Source organism: Vicugna pacos, chromosome 25, assembly GCF_048564905.1.
Source record: "Vicugna pacos chromosome 25, VicPac4, whole genome shotgun sequence".
NCBI lineage: Eukaryota > Metazoa > Chordata > Mammalia > Artiodactyla > Camelidae > Vicugna > Vicugna pacos.
The window spans coordinates 40,099,549-40,116,926 of record NC_133011.1 but is presented as its reverse complement, the minus strand read 5'-3'; the positions used below and the strand labels follow the sequence as shown (position 1 = coordinate 40,116,926).

The 17,378-nt window shown below is 55.2% G+C and overlaps 2 protein-coding genes across 2 annotated transcripts; one reads left to right on the top strand and one right to left on the bottom strand.

Annotated features, from left to right (window-relative positions):
* Positions 1 to 2: 2 nt before the first annotated feature.
* Positions 3 to 2,518, bottom strand: RPL8 (ribosomal protein L8). Its single transcript, XM_006211211.4, has 6 exons — positions 2,378 to 2,518; positions 2,009 to 2,155; positions 1,791 to 1,932; positions 1,304 to 1,522; positions 357 to 472; positions 3 to 200 (listed from the first exon to the last, which is right to left on the bottom strand). The coding sequence occupies exons 2-6, from the start codon at positions 2,144 to 2,146 to the stop codon at positions 42 to 44; spliced, it is 774 nt and encodes a 257-aa protein (XP_006211273.1). The 5' UTR covers positions 2,147 to 2,155; positions 2,378 to 2,518; the 3' UTR covers positions 3 to 41.
* A 3,986-nt stretch (positions 2,519 to 6,504) lies between these two features.
* ZNF517 (zinc finger protein 517) lies at positions 6,505 to 13,217 on the top strand. Its single transcript, XM_072950098.1, is given in 10 exon segments — positions 6,505 to 7,226; positions 7,354 to 7,484; positions 7,720 to 7,797; positions 8,682 to 8,856; positions 9,269 to 9,332; positions 9,970 to 10,096; positions 10,392 to 10,505; positions 11,187 to 11,280; positions 11,282 to 11,840; positions 11,843 to 13,217. Coding segments are annotated over 6 exon segments (1,425 nt in total). The 5' UTR covers positions 6,505 to 7,226; positions 7,354 to 7,484; positions 7,720 to 7,797; positions 8,682 to 8,856; positions 9,269 to 9,287; the 3' UTR covers positions 12,329 to 13,217.
* Positions 13,218 to 17,378: the final 4,161 nt, after the last annotated feature.

The following is a 17,378-nucleotide window of genomic DNA, read 5'->3' as shown; positions in this document are numbered from 1 at the left end:
GCTTAGTTGTGAAAAGGACAAGCTTTATTAGGCCCGCAGCCCTAGTTCTCTTTCTCCTGCACAGTCTTGGTTCCCCGGAGGCGCCCAGTCCGGCGGGCAGCAATGAGACCCACTTTCCGGCCAGCAGGGGCATCTCTGCGGATGGTAGAGGGTTTGCCGATGTGCTGGTGGTTGCCACCTCCGAAGGGATGTTCCACAGGCTGCAGGCAGAGAAATGGTATTAACATGGGGGTGGCCCTAGCCTACCTTAGGAGGGCTTGGAGAAAGGCAGAATCAATTGGCCTGTGCTTACAAACCAGCCTCACAGCCCTTGTACCCTGAATACCCGCCCTACCATCCACTTCTCGGCTACTTACATTCATGGCCACACCCCGCACGCGCGGCCAGCAATTCCTCTTTGCCTTGTACTTGTGGTAGGCACGGCCAGCCTTCAGAATGGGCTTATCAATCCGGCCACCTCCAGCCACCACACCTGTTGGGAGATGAGGCACCTCAGGGAGGTGTATCATACCCTCCCAAACACTGCCAGACACTCCCATCAGGCAGAGCATCCCTTGCTGGGTCCTGCCAGTGCCCCCCACCTATGTCTCACCCACATGTCCCCAGGAGCTTCAGAAATGCCTGGAAACTATCACCGAGCAGCCCTTGCAGCCTAGCAGCTCAAGTTTCTCCAGGCTCTACAGGGTAGCTAAGCCAGTGCTTTACTCACACCATCTAAAAGGCCTATCTTGACCCAAGTTTCTCCAGGAAAGTCCTCCCCTTTGCAGAGCCTGACACTAGGCTCCTCCAAGTGCCCCTGCACCCGTAACCGGACAGCTGAGCTGGTCTGCCACTTCCCAGCTGTCATGCTTATTCTGTGATCACACCCTCAAGAGCCTCCTCCATGCAGGACTGGGTTTGCCACATGGATTAAAAGAGGTTGCTTAATAATAAAGTAACACACCTGGAGTCAGACCCTTCTTAAGACGCTTACTGGGTGACTTTAAGGAAACCACACATCTTTTGAGAAGAATGTAAACCTGGTGGATGTAAGAGCAGGAACCACCTAAGTTCCAGGTTATCCTCAATGCATATCTGTCCGCCTTACCAGTCCCAGCAGGATAATCCCAGCCTAACTCAATTTTCAATCAGCAACCAAGTACTACTCTGCCCTCTTTATGAATATACCAGCTAAGATAACGGAACGAACCCACGCTTACAGAGCCTAGGCTTCAGAGGAGCAGTGAACTAGGTTCCAGGGCCCCATCTGGCTTCTGGCTGTTCACAGGAGACCCCCAGCATCCAACTGCTGCCTTCCACTCACCGACTACAGCTCTGTTGGCGGAGGAGATAACCTTCTTGGAGCCTGAGGGCAGCTTCACTCGGGTCTTCTTTGTCTCGGGGTTGTGGGAGATAACCGTGGCATAGTTCCCAGAGGCCCTGGCCAACTTGCCGCGGTCACCAGGCTTCTCTTCCAGACAACACACGATGGTGCCCTCGGGCATGGTGCCCACCGGGAGCACATTGCCGATGTTGAGCTGGGCTGCAAGGGGCAAAGGCAGCACGGGCGGGTCAGCATGACAGTGATTCCAGACTACTGCTAGTTAAAAACAACGCAAACCCCCTCGAAGCAGCCCCCTAATAGCCGGCGAGGCACTCGACGCCCAGCCATCTCCTTCGGCTCTCCAGGGACCCACCGCGTACTTTCGGCCAAGCGGGGCTCACCACATGAGGTTTCTGCCTCATGTTCCCCTCCGAGGAACCCCGGGCCCCTCCCCACCGCGACATTCCACCCCAGGCGCGAAGCTCACCCTTCTTGCCGCAGTACACGAACTGGCCCGTGTGGATGCCCTCGGCGGCGATGAACAGCTCCGTGCGCTTCTTGAAACGGTACGGGTCCCGGAAGACCACCTTGGCCAGGGGCGCGCCGCGGCCCGGGTCGTGAATGATGTCCTGTGGGTCAAGGTGCCGTGAGTGGGGGTGTCCCGCGGGCGCCCCGCGCCCCCCGGCCCCAGCCTGCGCCCCGCACCTTCACGATGCCCTTGATGTAGCCATGTCGCTCGGCGAAGTCCACGGCACGCAGACGCGCGGCGCCCTTCCGGTGCTTCACGTGCGCGCGGAACACGGAGCCGGCGCCCTTCCTCTGCCCACGGATCACGCGGCCCATGGCGGCGGTCTGGAAACGGCTCACGATCAGCGCCCGGGCGGCCCAGGCACCCCGCTACCCAGGCTTCAAGGCCCCGCTCCCCAGGCCCCTTCCTCCAGGCTCCCGCCTTTTCCGCGCCCCCATCCCTGGTCGTGCGCCCTGGCGCCCTTTCAGGAGCCGGCTGGGGTCCCTCGGCGGCCCTAGGCCGGAGGATGGCGTTCGATGGCGTCAGATAGCGCCAACATGTCCTACCTGCTGCCGAGCGCGGCCGAAAAAGGAGACGCGGCCTCTGAGAGCCGCCTTATCTTCCGGGGCGGGGCCGAGAGCCTCAACCTTCCGGTCAGGGGCGGTGATCGCAGGCGCAATGCACGTCGGGAATTGTAGTCCTCCTGCAGGCTCCTGTGGCCCCCTTCGGCGCGCTGGAGCCTGCGCGCAGGCGCACTGAGGTGGTCCGGCTGGCAGGGCCCGTGATTCGAGTGGTCTGGAGACGTGTGGGCGGGGCCCGGGGAAGGGCATTGGGGCGCCTAGCTCTCTCCGAGATTTCACGGAGGGTGGGCGTTCCTCTCTGAGAGGCCGAGGAGGCCCCGAGATGTTGAGTGACTTGTGCAGCCTCACGCAGCCCACGACCGAGCGTCTCCCTGCGGGCGCGGGGACACGGGACTCGGGTCCTGGTCTGTCGAGGAAATCGATGGACTGATTCGTTGAACGTGGTGGTTTGCAGAGTGAAAAGACGGGGTCTGGAAGACGATGATAAGTGTCCGACTCCCGCCGGCTCGGCCGCTCTGAGGACGCGGGGACTCTGCGCTCCTGGTCCTCGGAGAGGTCCGAGTGGCCGTCCCTGGATTGTGGGCATTGGCGGAAAGCCCAGAGGATCCTGGTCATTGCTTGGAGGGACTGGGATGGGCGCCAGTGGGGGTCGAGGTGGGAACCGCGGAGATACCGGAAGAGAGCAGAAGGGTCGGTGAGACCCCCGGGGAGGAGGCCTCCCTACTCCCGCACCCCATCCCCCGACGCAGTGCCCTTCGCAGGCAGGTGGAGGAGAGGAAGCCATCCCAGGAAGTGGAAAGGGAAAGGCTGAGGGGCTGCCAGGAGCGGGGAAGAAAGACGGGTGGGCGGGGTCACACGCGACCGAAAGGATGGGGAAAGGCAGACTGGACAAGTGACCCTGGGGTGAGGGAGCCCGATGACGCTGCCCAGAACCCCGCCGGGGAGATGCGCGGGGTTTAGCCAAGAAAGGGAGCTGCTGGGGTGGGGGCGTGAGGGGTCCGAGCTGGAGAAAAAGAGCAAGTTGGCAGGGCAGGGAGCCTCTAGCAAGGCACAAGCTTCGGAGAAGGGGCTTCCGGAGAAGTGGGAGGGGTCCTTACGGAGAGGGTCTCTGGAGTAAGCAGAAAAGGAGGTGGAGCCCCTGTCTGAGTGAGATCTGTCAGCCGACCAGGCCAGGGAGAGCTTAGTGAAGAGGGCTGTGAGTGTGCAGGTGAGGCCTGTGGCGGGAGAGCCAGCAAGGTAGGAAGAGTGAGGGCAGGGGTCCCAGGGAGTAGAGGGGCTTGCATGCAGGGCTCTGGGGCAGTGTGTTTGTTGGCACCAATGCCGTCAGGTAGACCTTGCAGGGATGGAGGCAAGAAAGCTATCAGGAGAAGGTGACAGAAGAGGGATTGAAGGAAGGCCACATGCTGAAGGCACAGGGGAGCAGAGGGGACTGGTGTACAAGGTCCCCAGAGTGGCAACAGACTGGGGTGGCAGGGATGGGGGATCAGGAGGCAGCACGGCCCACAGCAGGGCCAGGAGCTGGGGGCACCTGGGCTTCCATGGGTAGGGTGAGGGGTTCTGGGGTAGCTGGGAATAGGCCCAGAGGACTGGAAGGGCGGCAGGAAAGTGGGATGGAGGTGGGGATAGTGTTTGGACACATGTGCTGTGAGGTTCCTGGGATGGAATTGGACGGGGTACGGGTGGACCTTCATTCTTCCTCTGCCCCTGACCTGCTGCCAAGGCCCTGGGTGCAGCCAGAAAGAGGCTGACCTGGCCCCATTGTGTCCAGGGTCTTGCCACATTCTAGGGTGAGACGGGGGCAACAGTGCCAGCCCAGGAGCCCCAGGAGCTGGCTGGCAGCTGGGAGCCCCCACTAGGGGCCCTGGGCCCAGGGAGGCCTGGAATTGTGCTGCTCCAGGGGCTTGCTCGTGTGGGTTCCTCCCAAAGGCCTACCTGGAGGTGGCAGGTGAGGCGTCAAGGGAGGGCAGCCATTAATGGGGCTCCAGGAGACGCAGACACCTGCCTGATGTTTATCACGCCCCCTGCCTTGTGCTTGGTGCACCTGTCCTTGCGGAGATGGGGGTACTGGCTGGCGTCCCTCTCACAGTCCAGAGACCTGAGACTTAGCTCCATTTCACTGGCCTGAATATCAGCTTCTCTGTGAGGCCACTGAGCCTGGCACACAGCAGGGGCCCTGAAGATCTGGGGCAGCCTCAGTGGGCATGCAGTTCTCAGGCCTTCAAGAGGGGCCCACCTGCCTCTGCCCCCAGATGAGGCCCTCTGTCTCCACGAGTTGCCTCTGTTCATGGTGGCCTTTGTTGTGCTGTCCAAGTTCACCTCTTACTTGAGTTTCAAACTTTCCCTTTTAAAGTTTTCTTCAAAACTTTCCTTTTAAAGTTGTTCTTTAAAGGTTGCTTGTCACATACACACAGGAGTGATTTGGTATAAACTTGAGCAACCGTGACTCTCTTCTGCCTTGTTGGGCTTGGCTCCCCGCTCCAGCATCAGGTGCTCCCAAGCAAATATCAGCACTGAGTTCCCAGCGTCTTTAATATGGGAACACTGATCCTGTGTTTCATAGGGCTCTTGTGAGGGTTGAGTGACTAAATACACACCAAGGGTATAAAAGGGCCCACAGACACCAGCAGAGCTGTAGAAGTCACAGATCAGGCACAGGCAGGAGAGGTGGTCTGAGAGGGTGACCAGGAGGGAGCCCTGGCCAACTTCAAGGTCTGGGGCGCAGTCAGCTTCTTGACAAGCGTGTTAGTTTCACAGGGTATTTTGAGTGTGAAAATTCATCATGTTGTATGCTAAAGGTATTTGTAATTCCTTTCTGTGTATTCTTCTAAAAATCATGTTTTTTATTTTACGTATTGTTGTCATTTTAGGGGGAGGTAATCAGGTTTATTTATTCATATATTTTTTAAAATTGTGGTACTTGGAATTAAACCCAGGACCTCATGCATGCTAGGCATGCACTCTACCGCTGAGCTATACTGTCCTCCAAAAATCATGTATTCTAAAAGTGTGCATGGGAACTGGTCAAAATTCCTGGGAAGTCATCAGACCTCCAAAAACTGTGGAAGGGGTGGTCCAAGCCTCCTGTATCTCCAAGAAGAGAAGATGATTTGTGCTAACACCTGGGGTAAAATGGAAGTAAAGAGAAACACATACACGTATATAGACATATTTTTATGGGTTTTGTGTTGTTTTATATACACACATATAAAAACAAAAATGAAGGGAAATATGCATGTCGAGGCAGGACAAAATTTAAATAAACAAGTTCCTTCATGATGCTCATAGTAGCTGAATATGTGTGCTGAAATGTATATGTACACATACACATATACTGTATATACATATATCTAAAACGTATAAACTTCCCTGTAAGTATCCTGCAAAGTGTTTTCATTCTCTTTCAATTCCAGGTATCATCCACTGTCCTGTATGATTTTCTCTTTATCCCAAGAGTTAAATTAGCTTAACAATGCTGCTTTTGTGTGGCCGGGTAGATTTTAGTTATTGTTAATGTTCTCTTTTAAAAAACGTGTAGTTCCTGCTTTTGCACTTTTTAAAAATGAGAAACCATTTAGATAACATTTGATATTGCATCACATAAGAGTAAGTTTTGTGAAAGTTTTTAAAATTAATATATGCGTAAACATTCATCTGTAAATACAGAAATCTGCGTGTGCTGGGTCACACATTTTTTTACTGAGTCTCAGAAAAGTTTGAAAGACACGACGCTGGGGGAGCTTTTTTTTTTTAAGAGGAGCTTTTTTAAAAAGAGGGAAGTGGGTGAAGGACACACGGACCTCTCTTCACTTCCTTTGCATCTTGCTGCGATTTGTAATTATTTCAAAATGAAAAGTTGAAAAGAAAAGGGAGGGGGCTCTGCCTCAGAACCTGGTTTCCTGTAATGATGCTCTGGTTGCTCTGGGGTGGGGGGTCTCCTGTGACGCAGGGTGCGCGCAGGGTTTGAGGCCCTGTGCGCGGACCCCAGACTCCCGCAGAGGGCTCGCCCCTCGCACCTGGGGGCTCGCCCCGACGCGGCCCCGCGCGCGCCCCGCCCCCAGTGCCTCTCGCCTCGACCCCGCCCCTTCGCCCAGTAACCAGAGGCACTACCGAAGCGCGCGGTCCTCCGAGCCTGATAGAATGGCGCTGCAGCCCGTTTCCGGGGGCGGGTCGGAGGCGGGCGGTCTCTCCGCTCCGCGCTCCACGCCCCGCGCTGTCGCTGGTAGCGGCCGGAGTTAAGTCGGACCCTGCCGAGAGGCGCGGTCTCTTAATCTTTGCTGACTGAGGCTACGGCCCGCGCTGAGCACCGCGAGGGGCTGATCCGCAGCGGGCGTCGCCCCTCGCTTCTCCTCGGTTCTGGGCCTTGGGGAGGGTCCGGGTGAGCATATGATCCGTCTCCGTTTCCCCCGGGTGGAGAGGGAGGCTTGCGGGCCGGGCTCGAGCCTGTGTCCCCGGAGCCCGGGTAGTTGCGCGAGCTGCAGCTGCAGGGGAGGGAGGGAGACCCGGGAGAACCAGCTTTGCCTGGGTTTGCATCCCCCTCGGCCTCACGCCGTTGGCGCCGGAGCGCGCCTGCTCGGGGGCGGCAGGTGCTGGTCGCCCGCCCCCGTCGGCCTCTCCCCCGCACCCTCGTTTTGTGGCGGAGAGCTGTCAGCCCCGCGCTCTTCCACTCTCACGCTGTACCTGTGCGGGTTTCCCCTCCGCGGGCTGAGTCATTGATTGGACAGCATTGCGGAGCACTTCCTGTGTCCAGAGGACTCCGAGTGCTGAGGATACAAGCAGCAGTGAGGAGGCAAAGCCCCCGTACTCGTGGACCCGTGGACCGTAGATTGTAATAGAGGTATTAAGTAAGCAAATAGTTTCTGATTGTGATGAGGGCTGGGAAGAAAATAAGTCAAGGGGATAGGACTGAGAGGTAAGAGATTAGGGAGAGCTATGGGCGGTCAGGGAAGGCCTCTCTCTCTAAGGAGTAACATTTGAACTGAAACCTGATGGCTGAGAGGCTTTTCTGATCCCTGAAGAGAAACTTCAAAGTGAAGGGAACTGAACCGGAATGGCCTTGGCTGTCCTGGCTGCAGTGCAGTGAGCATGGGGGCAGGTGAGAGAGCTGGGCAAGGTGCCCCAGGCCCATGAAGAACAAAGGTTTTGTTCTAAATCGGGGGGAAGAATGACTCTTGCTGGTCCTCTAGGCCCCAATTAAATGTAATTCCCCAAAAAAAGCTTCCCTCTAACTTAGCACCCCCTCCCTTGATGTTTTCTCTCCTCACACTCTGAGCAGAAACCAGGTCTGTTTTATTATCATTATGACCCTTGCTCTATTCTTTTCAATCCAGCACTGTTTTCATCTGATTAAACACATATCCTGGTTCCAGAAGTAGAACTAAAAGCAGGTTTTTCCCCCTGATAACCAGGTAAGTTCCTCCTGGAGGACATGCACTGCCCAGATATAAGCAAACAAGAACAGGGTAGCTTCACCTTCCTAGCTGTGGAGGGTGGTATGTATTGAGGGGTAGGGGGCTGGGTCTCCCCCCAGATACTTGTCCTCTGAGATGTTCTGGTTGCCTTGTTGGGGTGAGGACATATCTGTCAGCTGGGGGAGCAGCAATGGTCCAGCCAGGTCCTGCCCACAAAGACAGACAAGACTGCCCTGGACAGACAACGCAGTGGGGACTGGCTCTGCTCTTCTGTGCACTTGCCATGAGCACCGTGCAGGCGCAGCAGGCCCACCAAGCCTCCCAGATTGTCTTCTGGAGTCTTCTATACTCTCAGACGGTAAAAGGGCTCTCTTGCCACTTGTCACCTCACGGCATCACAACCACAGGCTTTCTGTTCACTGATGCCTACAGGGGACATCTCTTTACAAAGTAGCAGCTACTTAGGAGGCTCAAGCCCCACAGAAGAGAACACCCTAGACACCTCACCACCACCACCCAAACACAAGCTCAAGTATCTGTTGAGGAAGGGGCTTGGAGACCAGGCCTTGTGCCTGCTCTGCAAACACCTGGCCAAAATTGTATTTACTGACTTTTAAATACCTTTCCTCTGGCCACAGAGGCAACATACATTTGTAAATAAGTGGTAAGTCTTAGAGAAATCAGAAAAATGAAAAGAAGGAAAATAAGAACGACTCATAATTCTGTGACCCTGCGGTTAGTGGGCTAGGGTGTGTGCTTCTGGGTTTACTTTTCTGCTTGCTTCACGTGGTAATGCAGTAAGAACGTTTTCTGATGTTCCACAGCATGATCTTACTGGTTGCAGAGCCCCTACCTCATGGATCCACTCATTCGTTTCACAGATCCTTGCTGGGTTCATGCTGTGTGTCAGGCCCTCCTTCAGCCCTGGGGGTACAGCATGAATACCCAGACTGCAGGCCTAGTCTCCTGGGGTGAGGCGGATAAGAAGCGAGCGAGTTGACTACCTTATGTCAGATGACAGAAGTACTATGGAGAAAAAGAAATCAAGGAATGAAGGTAGGGCATTCTGGGGTGGGGGTGGTACTTTCAATAGAGTGGTCCTTGTTGATGTATGACTGAAGCATTATGCTGTACACCAGAAATTGACACAACATTATAAACTGACTATACTTCAATTAAATATATATACACACACATACACACACATATAGATAAGAAAAAAAATAGGGTGGTCCTCAAAGGCCTCCCTGTGAAGGTTTGAAGGAGGGGGAGTGGAGCTGTGCAGGTGAGCAGGTCTCGAGGTATGGCTTCTCCTTGGGACATGAGGGAGGCAGCTGGGCTGGCGGCGATGTGCCCACCCCATGCCTCACCCCTTCCTGTCTCTTATCTGGGTGGTCCTACAGGGGTATAGGGGTGGGAGGGTCAGGGCCTTAGGCCTGGGCTCCTACTCAACACTCACTGTTCCCAGCACCTGCCCTTACCCGGACATGGACCCTGGAATGGCGGTCCCAATCCTGATGCCTGGACTCCAAGTAAGTGTTTCCTTTGAGCCTGTCAGCTGCCTTCATCCGCAGCTTCAGCTTTTCAGCTCTGAGCACCTTCCCAGAGAGTCCCAGGCTCACCTATGTCACTCCCACTCTTTCAGGGGTCACGGGGCTGAGTCCGCAAGCTGAGGATCGGCCTCATCCCTTTGCAGCCTCATGGAGGCTCCGCTTACTCCTTTCTGAGGCAACGGTAGGCTGCCCAGGGCCTTCTGTAGCCCCTGAGTTTCCCCAGTGCCTGGCTCCATCCTAGTGAGAATGGTCAACCCTAACTTGGTGCATACAGCCTTCAGCCTGTCTGCCAGGAGCTGAGAACTAGAGGACCAGAACACTCCCCACCAGTGAGAAGGCTCAGCCACCAGCAACTCTGGGGTGCCCCCTCCCCAGGTCCCTGCTAGCCTACAGAGAGGCATGAGGCCAAGGTTGAGACCCATCTCCCACACTGCCTGTGGCTTCATGGTGGCACGACCACTCCCCCTCCTTTGGGGAGCACTGGGGTGTCCGCTCTGTGCCAGGCCCTGGGGGTGCAGCAGTGACTCCCAGAGCTGAACAGGTTCCCTGAATGTTCCTTATGTGATTTCCGCATCTCCTTCCCGGACAGCCCTGGACAAAGGGTTTATGGTTGCAGGAGGCAACTGTGTTCAAGGACGTGGCCGTGTACTTCATGAGGATAGAGTGGAGTTGCCTGGCCCCGGACCAGCGGGCGCTGTACGGGGACATGATGCTGGAGAACTGCGGGCATGTGGCCTCGCTTGGTGAGGCTTCCTGGTTGCTCCTGGGCCTGGGCTTAGAGACAGGCCTGCCCCTTTCACTGGCTGTGCTGGGGAGCTGGTTCCTTTCCAAATGCGAAGTCTGAGGGGTTCAGAGGGGAAGCTGGAAGGCCCTTCCGTCTCCCTGGGCCACCCAGCTGCCCTGCTCCTGGGAAGGTAAGCGTTTCCAACCCACTCCCAGGCCCCCCAAGGGCATGCCCCCAAGGCCTCTGGCCAGGCAGCCACGTGTCCTCCCTCCCTCCTGCTCCCTGACTCCTGTTGCTCTCCTCCCTACACACAGGCTTTCTTGTTGCCAAACCAGCGCTGATCTCCCTCCTGGAGCAAGGGGAGGAGCCAGGGGCCTTGATTCTGCAGGTGGCTGAGGAGCGAGGGACCAAGGCCAGCCTGGCCTGGGGTGAGTGGGAGTGTGGGGAAGCCTGGCCTTCACACAGCTCCTTGCAGGCCCCTGGGTGCTCACACAGTGGGAGGGTTGTGCAGTAACCTCCTCAAAGCAGGGGCACATTTCCTGTGAAACCCCCTGCTTGCAGTCCGAGGTCACCCAGGACTAAATTGTACAAGGAGGCCAAGGTGTCAGGTCAGTTCTCTGGGGGCAGCCAAGTGTAGGGGGAACCCAACAGGGGAGACCGTTGAGCTGCTTGGAATCCCCTAGTTCCCGGTAGCTCATGTGCCAGGGGCTGAGCTCGGGGCCACAGAGGCTGCAGAAAGGAAGGTGAGGTGGCCTCCAGTCTGCATGATGCACAGGCAGGACCCCGAGGTGTTGGCCGGGGGAGTGAGCTGTGGGTGACAGCCCCACACCCTGCTGGTCCCGCCCTGCTCCCAGTCTGACCCCAATCCTTTGGGCCAAGTCAGTGCCCTCCCTCCCCCTTTTTGAGTGCCCCACGTGAGCCAGCCTCCCACCCCTACTAACCTTCCTTTTTGTCCCCTTTCTCATCCAAACCCTGATTTTAAAGCTTCTTGCAAGCAGTTCTCAAACCACCCTACTTGTTTGATATAAAGATTCTGTCTTCAAACCAGTAAGTTCCTTTTGTGAATATAAAGGCTGGCTGAGCCTTCCGTCTTCTGTTCATTCTTCCAGATTCCAGGGCAGAGGCCAGGGTCAAGGATTCTTTTCTGAGGGGAGGGTACTCTAAGGAGGCAGGGCTGTTGGGCTCGGTTTGGGGGCACCTCGCCAGGGAGGACCCCCCAGTTACCTGAACTGAACGGCAGTCCTGAGGATGGGTCAGAGAAGCCACTCCTCCAGCTCCCCACAGGCGGCACTAGCGCGGAGCTGAGCTTGTCCCCGACGGCCCTGGAAGGAGAACGGAGGGGCCCAGGCGCCACCCACACGGCGGAGGAGAGGGCCCACAGGTGCGCGGCCTGCAGCAAGGCATTCAAGTACAACTCACTGCTGCGCAGACACGAGTTCATCCACACCGGGGCCAAGCCCTACCAGTGCACCGACTGCGGCAAGGCCTTCAAGCAGAGCTCCATCCTCCTGAGGCATCAGCTGATCCACACGGAGGAGAAGCCCTTCCGTTGCGGCGAGTGTGACAAGGCCTTCCGGCAGGGCGCCCAGCTGGCTGCACACTGCAGGGTCCACGCGCCGGAGAAACCCTTCCAGGGCGGCCAGTGCGGCAAGGCCTTCGGCCGCAGGTTCACGCTCAGGGAGCACCGGCGCGTCCACAGCGGGGAGAGGCCCTATGCGTGCCTGCGGTGGAGCCAGCGCTTCATCTGCGGCTCCTGGCTCCTCGCTCCTCGCTCCTCAAGCACCGCCGGCGGCACGGCGCCGAGGGCGCCCCCGACGGCGGCGGGTGCCAGAGCCCCCTGCTCGGTGGCGCCCCGAGGACCCACTCGGGGGACGCGCTCTACCCGTGCCCCGCGTGCCGGAAGCCTTTCAAGCACCAGTCCCTGCTGCTCCTGCACCAGAGGCTGCACACGGGCGAGAAGCCCTTCATGTGCAGGGAGTGCGGCCGCGCCTTCGCCCAGAAGTCCATCCTGACTCTGCACCAGAAGACCCACACCCAGGAGAAGCCCTTCGCCTGCACCGAGTGTGGCAAGGTCTTCCGCAGGAGCCAGACGCTGACCGAGCACTACCAGCTGCACAGCGGCGAGCGGCCCTACGGGGGCCGGGCCTCCGCGAAGGCCTGCAGCCGGCTGCCCACCCTCGTCCGGCACCAGAGAGTCCACGGCGCAGAGCCGAGGCAGGGCCGGCGGGTGCCCCCCTCGGCTCCCCGCTGAGGCGACCACTGGTGGAAAGCCCATCCGGGAGAACCCACCCTGTGCCCCTGCCGGGCGTCCGTCCAGGACGGAGCCGGGCGGAGCCTGGGCTGTCGTTGGGCAGCCTGAGAAGTAGCGAGGACGCTCCCCACCCCACCCCCGGGGCGGACGACCACTGACCACCAGAGGGCAGCACTTTTCAGCCACCTGGGTCTGGGCCTGGATGCTCACTCAGGCTCCAGTAAACCAAGTAGGGGTTATGGGTGGGTTTTGTTTTCTAACCTGTTTTACAAAACTGAGTTGTGATCAGATTTTTTTCTTAAAAAAGGATATGTTGTTTTCAGTTCTTCATTATTAGGGTTGACCAGGATCAGACCCTGTTTGCAGGGACTCCAGCCACCTTGTGGGAGGGAAAGGGGCATGGGGACATTTGGAAGTCATGGGTGGACCAAGGGTTTGAAAGGGAGCCAGGGCTGGAGGGGTGATGGTGGCAGAGGCCAGGACTCAAGGGGTGGTCCCCGGGCTCCCTGGCAGCACCGCCAGGGCCTGGCCAGGTTGGGTATGACCTTCCTTTGCCTGAATCATCTGCAGATGGTGCTGTCTAAGGAGAAGCCCCCTGAGGGCCTGCTGGCCAGGGAGGCCTCTTAGTGACCTCTCCTCACCATCAGCCCCTCCACCCCAGGAATCCTGAGAAGGCTCACAACCTGTTCAGGCATCTTACAAACATGTGCCAGGAAGGAAGCCAGCAGCCCTGAGCCGGGCTGAGGGCCTGAACTGCGAATGTGTATTTTATAATTAATGTGGCTTTTTTCTAAATATAAAGTTACTGTAGAGAATTTGGAAAAGGCAGAAACGTATGGAAAAAAAAAGAAACATAAAATACCCTTTGTCCACTCTCCAGAGATCACGACTATGATGTTTGGTGTTTTCTTAGTCTCTTTCTAATGCATTCGTGTCGATACTTGTTTTACTGATGGGGAGTATGCCTTGCCTAAACCTTGTGCCTGCTGATTGGCAGTGCCACTGTCCACCTGCCCTCTGTGTGGTTTACTTAGCAGCTCTCTCCTCAGACATTTGTTTCCCACGTTTTCACTGCTATCTTTGACCCCACTGCAGAGACTTCCTTGGGGTCGAGGTGGACTTTCCAGGTCAAGAATACTGGGGGTGGGGTGGGACTAATTTTAATCACTTCATTAATCTTGAAAAATGCCACTCTTGTCTTTTTTTGCATTTCTTGGCCTTTTCATGGGTGACTTCCCTGTAAGCTCTTGCACCCATTTTTACTGGGTTTGTAAGACCTCTGTGTTGTGTTCCAATCCCTTTCCCTTCGTATCTGTTTCCTCTATCGTGATACAAACCACGGGGCTTTTTTTGGTGGGGGAGGGAAGGTGGGGGGGGACTGCATCTTAGAATTGAAGAAGTAATATATCACAAATATTTGTTATGTATCAAATCATGGTAATAGTACGTGCCTCACAGGGTGTGGGTCCATGAAAACGCTAGTATTGTGCTCTGCTTTGGAATCAGTGGTGCAAACGTGCCCTCCTCCTGGGGTCCCTGTTGAAGGTCACCAGTATGCCCATTCCAAATCTGTCTCAAATCCTTCCTTCCATCACCATGTTCACAAAGCACAGCTCCTCCTGGCAGCTCCTGAGGCAGAGGTGCTGATTTGAACTTTACAGACCTCGTCCTGACGGCCTTGCTGAGGTCTCCCTCCTGCTTCCACGGGTAGAGCGGGCTCCACTCAGCACCCAGAGCCCTGCGGCATCTGCATCCAAGCCTGGCTAAGCCGGGCACAGAAGCCCCTCCAGGACCAGCCCCACCACTTCCTTCTCAGTTGCACTGGTTAACTGAAGTGATCTGCCCAGCTGTCTTCCCCCTGGTTTCACAGGCCACCACACCCACTCAGTCTGTGCCCAAGCCAATCCAGAGTCACCGGGGATGTGACTCACCTGATGTGTCCTCCTGGCTGAGCTCAGTTCACCTCTTGGGGTGGCCCAGGGGCAGGGTGTGGTGCCGGAGTCCCGCTCCAACAGGTCCAGGAGTACCCAGGGATGGACAGCATCGGCGAAACAGTGAGAGAGCCAGTCAAGGCTTAATCACCATGCAGGCAACTCTGCAAGGCTTTCTTTATTTGTGGTATTTATACACTTTTATCAGACAGGTGATTTCACATTGTGGCCAAATTGACTCTTACACCTTCATTGTTTACACTGTTGACCTTTTTCCATACCCGGATGTGGTCATGGGCCTTTTTCGACTTGGCTGAACGTCATCACCTTTATGATTTCTTAAATTTTCCTCTTAGCCTTTTACTTAGTTAATCATTACCCCTTAATCCATTCTCAATTTTATCCCTAAGAACAGCTCCTAACCGAAGACTATTTCACAAAAACAAGCACAAGAAGAAAAGGTCACAAGGGTCCCAGCCAACTGGCGCCTGGAACCCAGACAGTGGGCTGATTAATGTTCCTATTACCTACAAGGAAAGCAGTCTAACTTATAGATGTCTATCTTATGTTTCTTACAGATCTGATGGAACACATTGTCTTTAGGGCTTGAGGCATGACACACCATGGGGGCCCTGATCTTTTGATTTGTTCCCAAGTACTTTCATTGAAATTTCCATTGTTTGGATTGCCCTGCACAGTCATCATCATAGCCCCTATTATTTCCCCAGATTGAGAATCACCCTGTCCAATTTTCAAAAAGCCCATGTATCCCAAAGATATCCCCAATCCAACTATAGGCACTATGAACAACAGAAGGAAATGCCAGTATTTTCCAGAGTGACGACTGCTTTGCAATCCGCACGGCCACTTTGCCCCGACTTTGTCAAGGGGCATCGACATTGGTGGAATGGCCCCCGGCAGCGTGGGGCCCTGCCTTGGAAGTGCACAGGTCCCTTCCGATTGCTGGGGAGGCTGGGTCATGTCGCCTCCTGGGGGCGCTGGAAGAGAGGACAGCTAGAGGGCAGGGGTCCCCACAGCCAGAGCAAGAGTGAGTAGGATGTGGCCATAGGGGCCCGGCTGAGAAAGGAGCCTGGAGAGAGGCGTGTGGAGCCGAGGGCATCTCTAAGGACTGTGGCCCAAGAAGGTGTGAATCAGGGTGGCAACAGCCCCAGGAGCGGGGCAGAATGGACACAGACTTTCATCCCAGGAATGGCCAGGCTGGGCACAGGGGGACCTTGGGGGGCCATGCTGGGAAGGTGCCAGGTGGGTGCTTGAGGCCAGCCTGCAGAGAGGCAGCCCACTCCCAGGGCTCTGCCTCAGGAGACCTAGTGACAAAGGCCAGACCACCTGGAGGTGTGGCTGGTGAAGTTGGGTATGACTGGGGGCATCCAGGTGGCATCTGGTCCCTGGGTGTGGAACTCCGTGGGGATTACAGGCTCAGGGCAGCCTGAACATCCAGAAATGACTGAGGGTTTCGGTAAATTCACCACTGGAGCATGAAAAGGGCGGCAAGGAGGGCCTTGGAGAGCTTGACACTTAAAGGGCATTAGAGGGCCACAGTAAGATCCTGTAGGAGCAGGAGGTGATTCTCGGGGTGGTGGCTCCCAAGCGTTCCTGTCTCCTGCCTCCGGCTCTCGGCATCAGCCTGCCTGCATTGGGTTTAAAGGACCAGCACGGAGAGCAAGCAGGCAGGGGGATCACTCTCTGTCTCAGGGACACACAGAGGCACAAATGCCTGGCCCTGGCACCAGCTCAACAAGCCGGCTGGGAAGCCACTCAGGGTTTATCTGCATTTGGGGGCCTCAGAGGGCCTGAAGGCAGGGTACCCTTTGCCTCTAGGATGTTCAGGGGATTGTGAGTGGGTCCTTGTTAGTCCAACCATCCCTCTGCATCCACAAACAGCTCCTTTGTTCCACCCTTCCCCTTGTTCAGCACACATGCTGTGTGTTACCTGTTGGACCTGTTTCATCCACCCTCGTTTGTTGTTTTTCTAAAGAAGAACCAAATATTCTGGAATTGTCCAGGAAACATACATGACCGGGCCTTTATGCTTTCACTTTGAGTTAATCTCAGCTCACTAGCATGAGCACAAAGGGGATTTCCTTCTGATTTTGAAAAAATATTAGCAAATCCCTAAAGGATTTGTAGAGTGTGGTTTTCTAAGTAAGCTAAGAATATACTCAAAGTGCCCTTTTTCCAAACAAAGGAAGCCCATTTTTCAGCCCTGACTTTCTTTCCAACTTTTTAAAGTGTGGTAAAACATGTAATATTTACCATCTTAGCCATTTTGGTGATATTAAGTATATTCATATTGTTGTGCAACCATCACCACCATCCATCTCCAGAACTCTTCATCTTGCAAAACTGAAACTCTGTCCCAATTAAAGAGTAACTCCCCACCCACCACCACTCCTAGCTCCTGGCAACCACCATTCTACCCTCTGTCCCTGTGATTTTGACTACTCTAGACTGACTTAGCCCAGTGTCCTCCCAGTTCATCCATACTGTGGCATGTAACAGGTTTTTTTCATGTTGAGTAATATTCCATTGTATGTATGGACCACATCTTGCTTATCCATCATCTGTAGATGGATACTTGGGCTGCTTCCACCTTTTGGCTATTGTGAATAATGCTCCTATGAACATGGGTTTAAATATCTCTTTGAGAACCTGCTTTCAAATCTTTTGTGTGTATATCCAGAGGTGGAGTTGATTGATCATATAATTCCATGTTTAATTTTTTACGAACCCCCATACTATTCTCCATAGCGGCTGTACCAATTTACATTGCCACTAGCAGTGTACAAGGGTTCCAACTTCTCCACATCGTTGTCAGCACTTGTTGTTTTCTGTTTTTATGATAGTAGCCATCCTGATGGGTATGAGCCCTGACTTTTAACTTGCAGTATCCAAATGGGTACTAACAGGAAGCAGCTTTCCTCTTGGAAAAGAACCAAAAATACTAGTGACAATCTAGGAAAGTGAATTTTGTGAAATGTGCATCTCTGAATCACTCTTCAGCCATATTTTTTCCATATTTGGATTCCATCCTGACTAAGCTTGAATCCCCGTTCTGAGTGAAGGAAAGTATTTTGTTTCTGGAAATCCTGTTTTTCAGC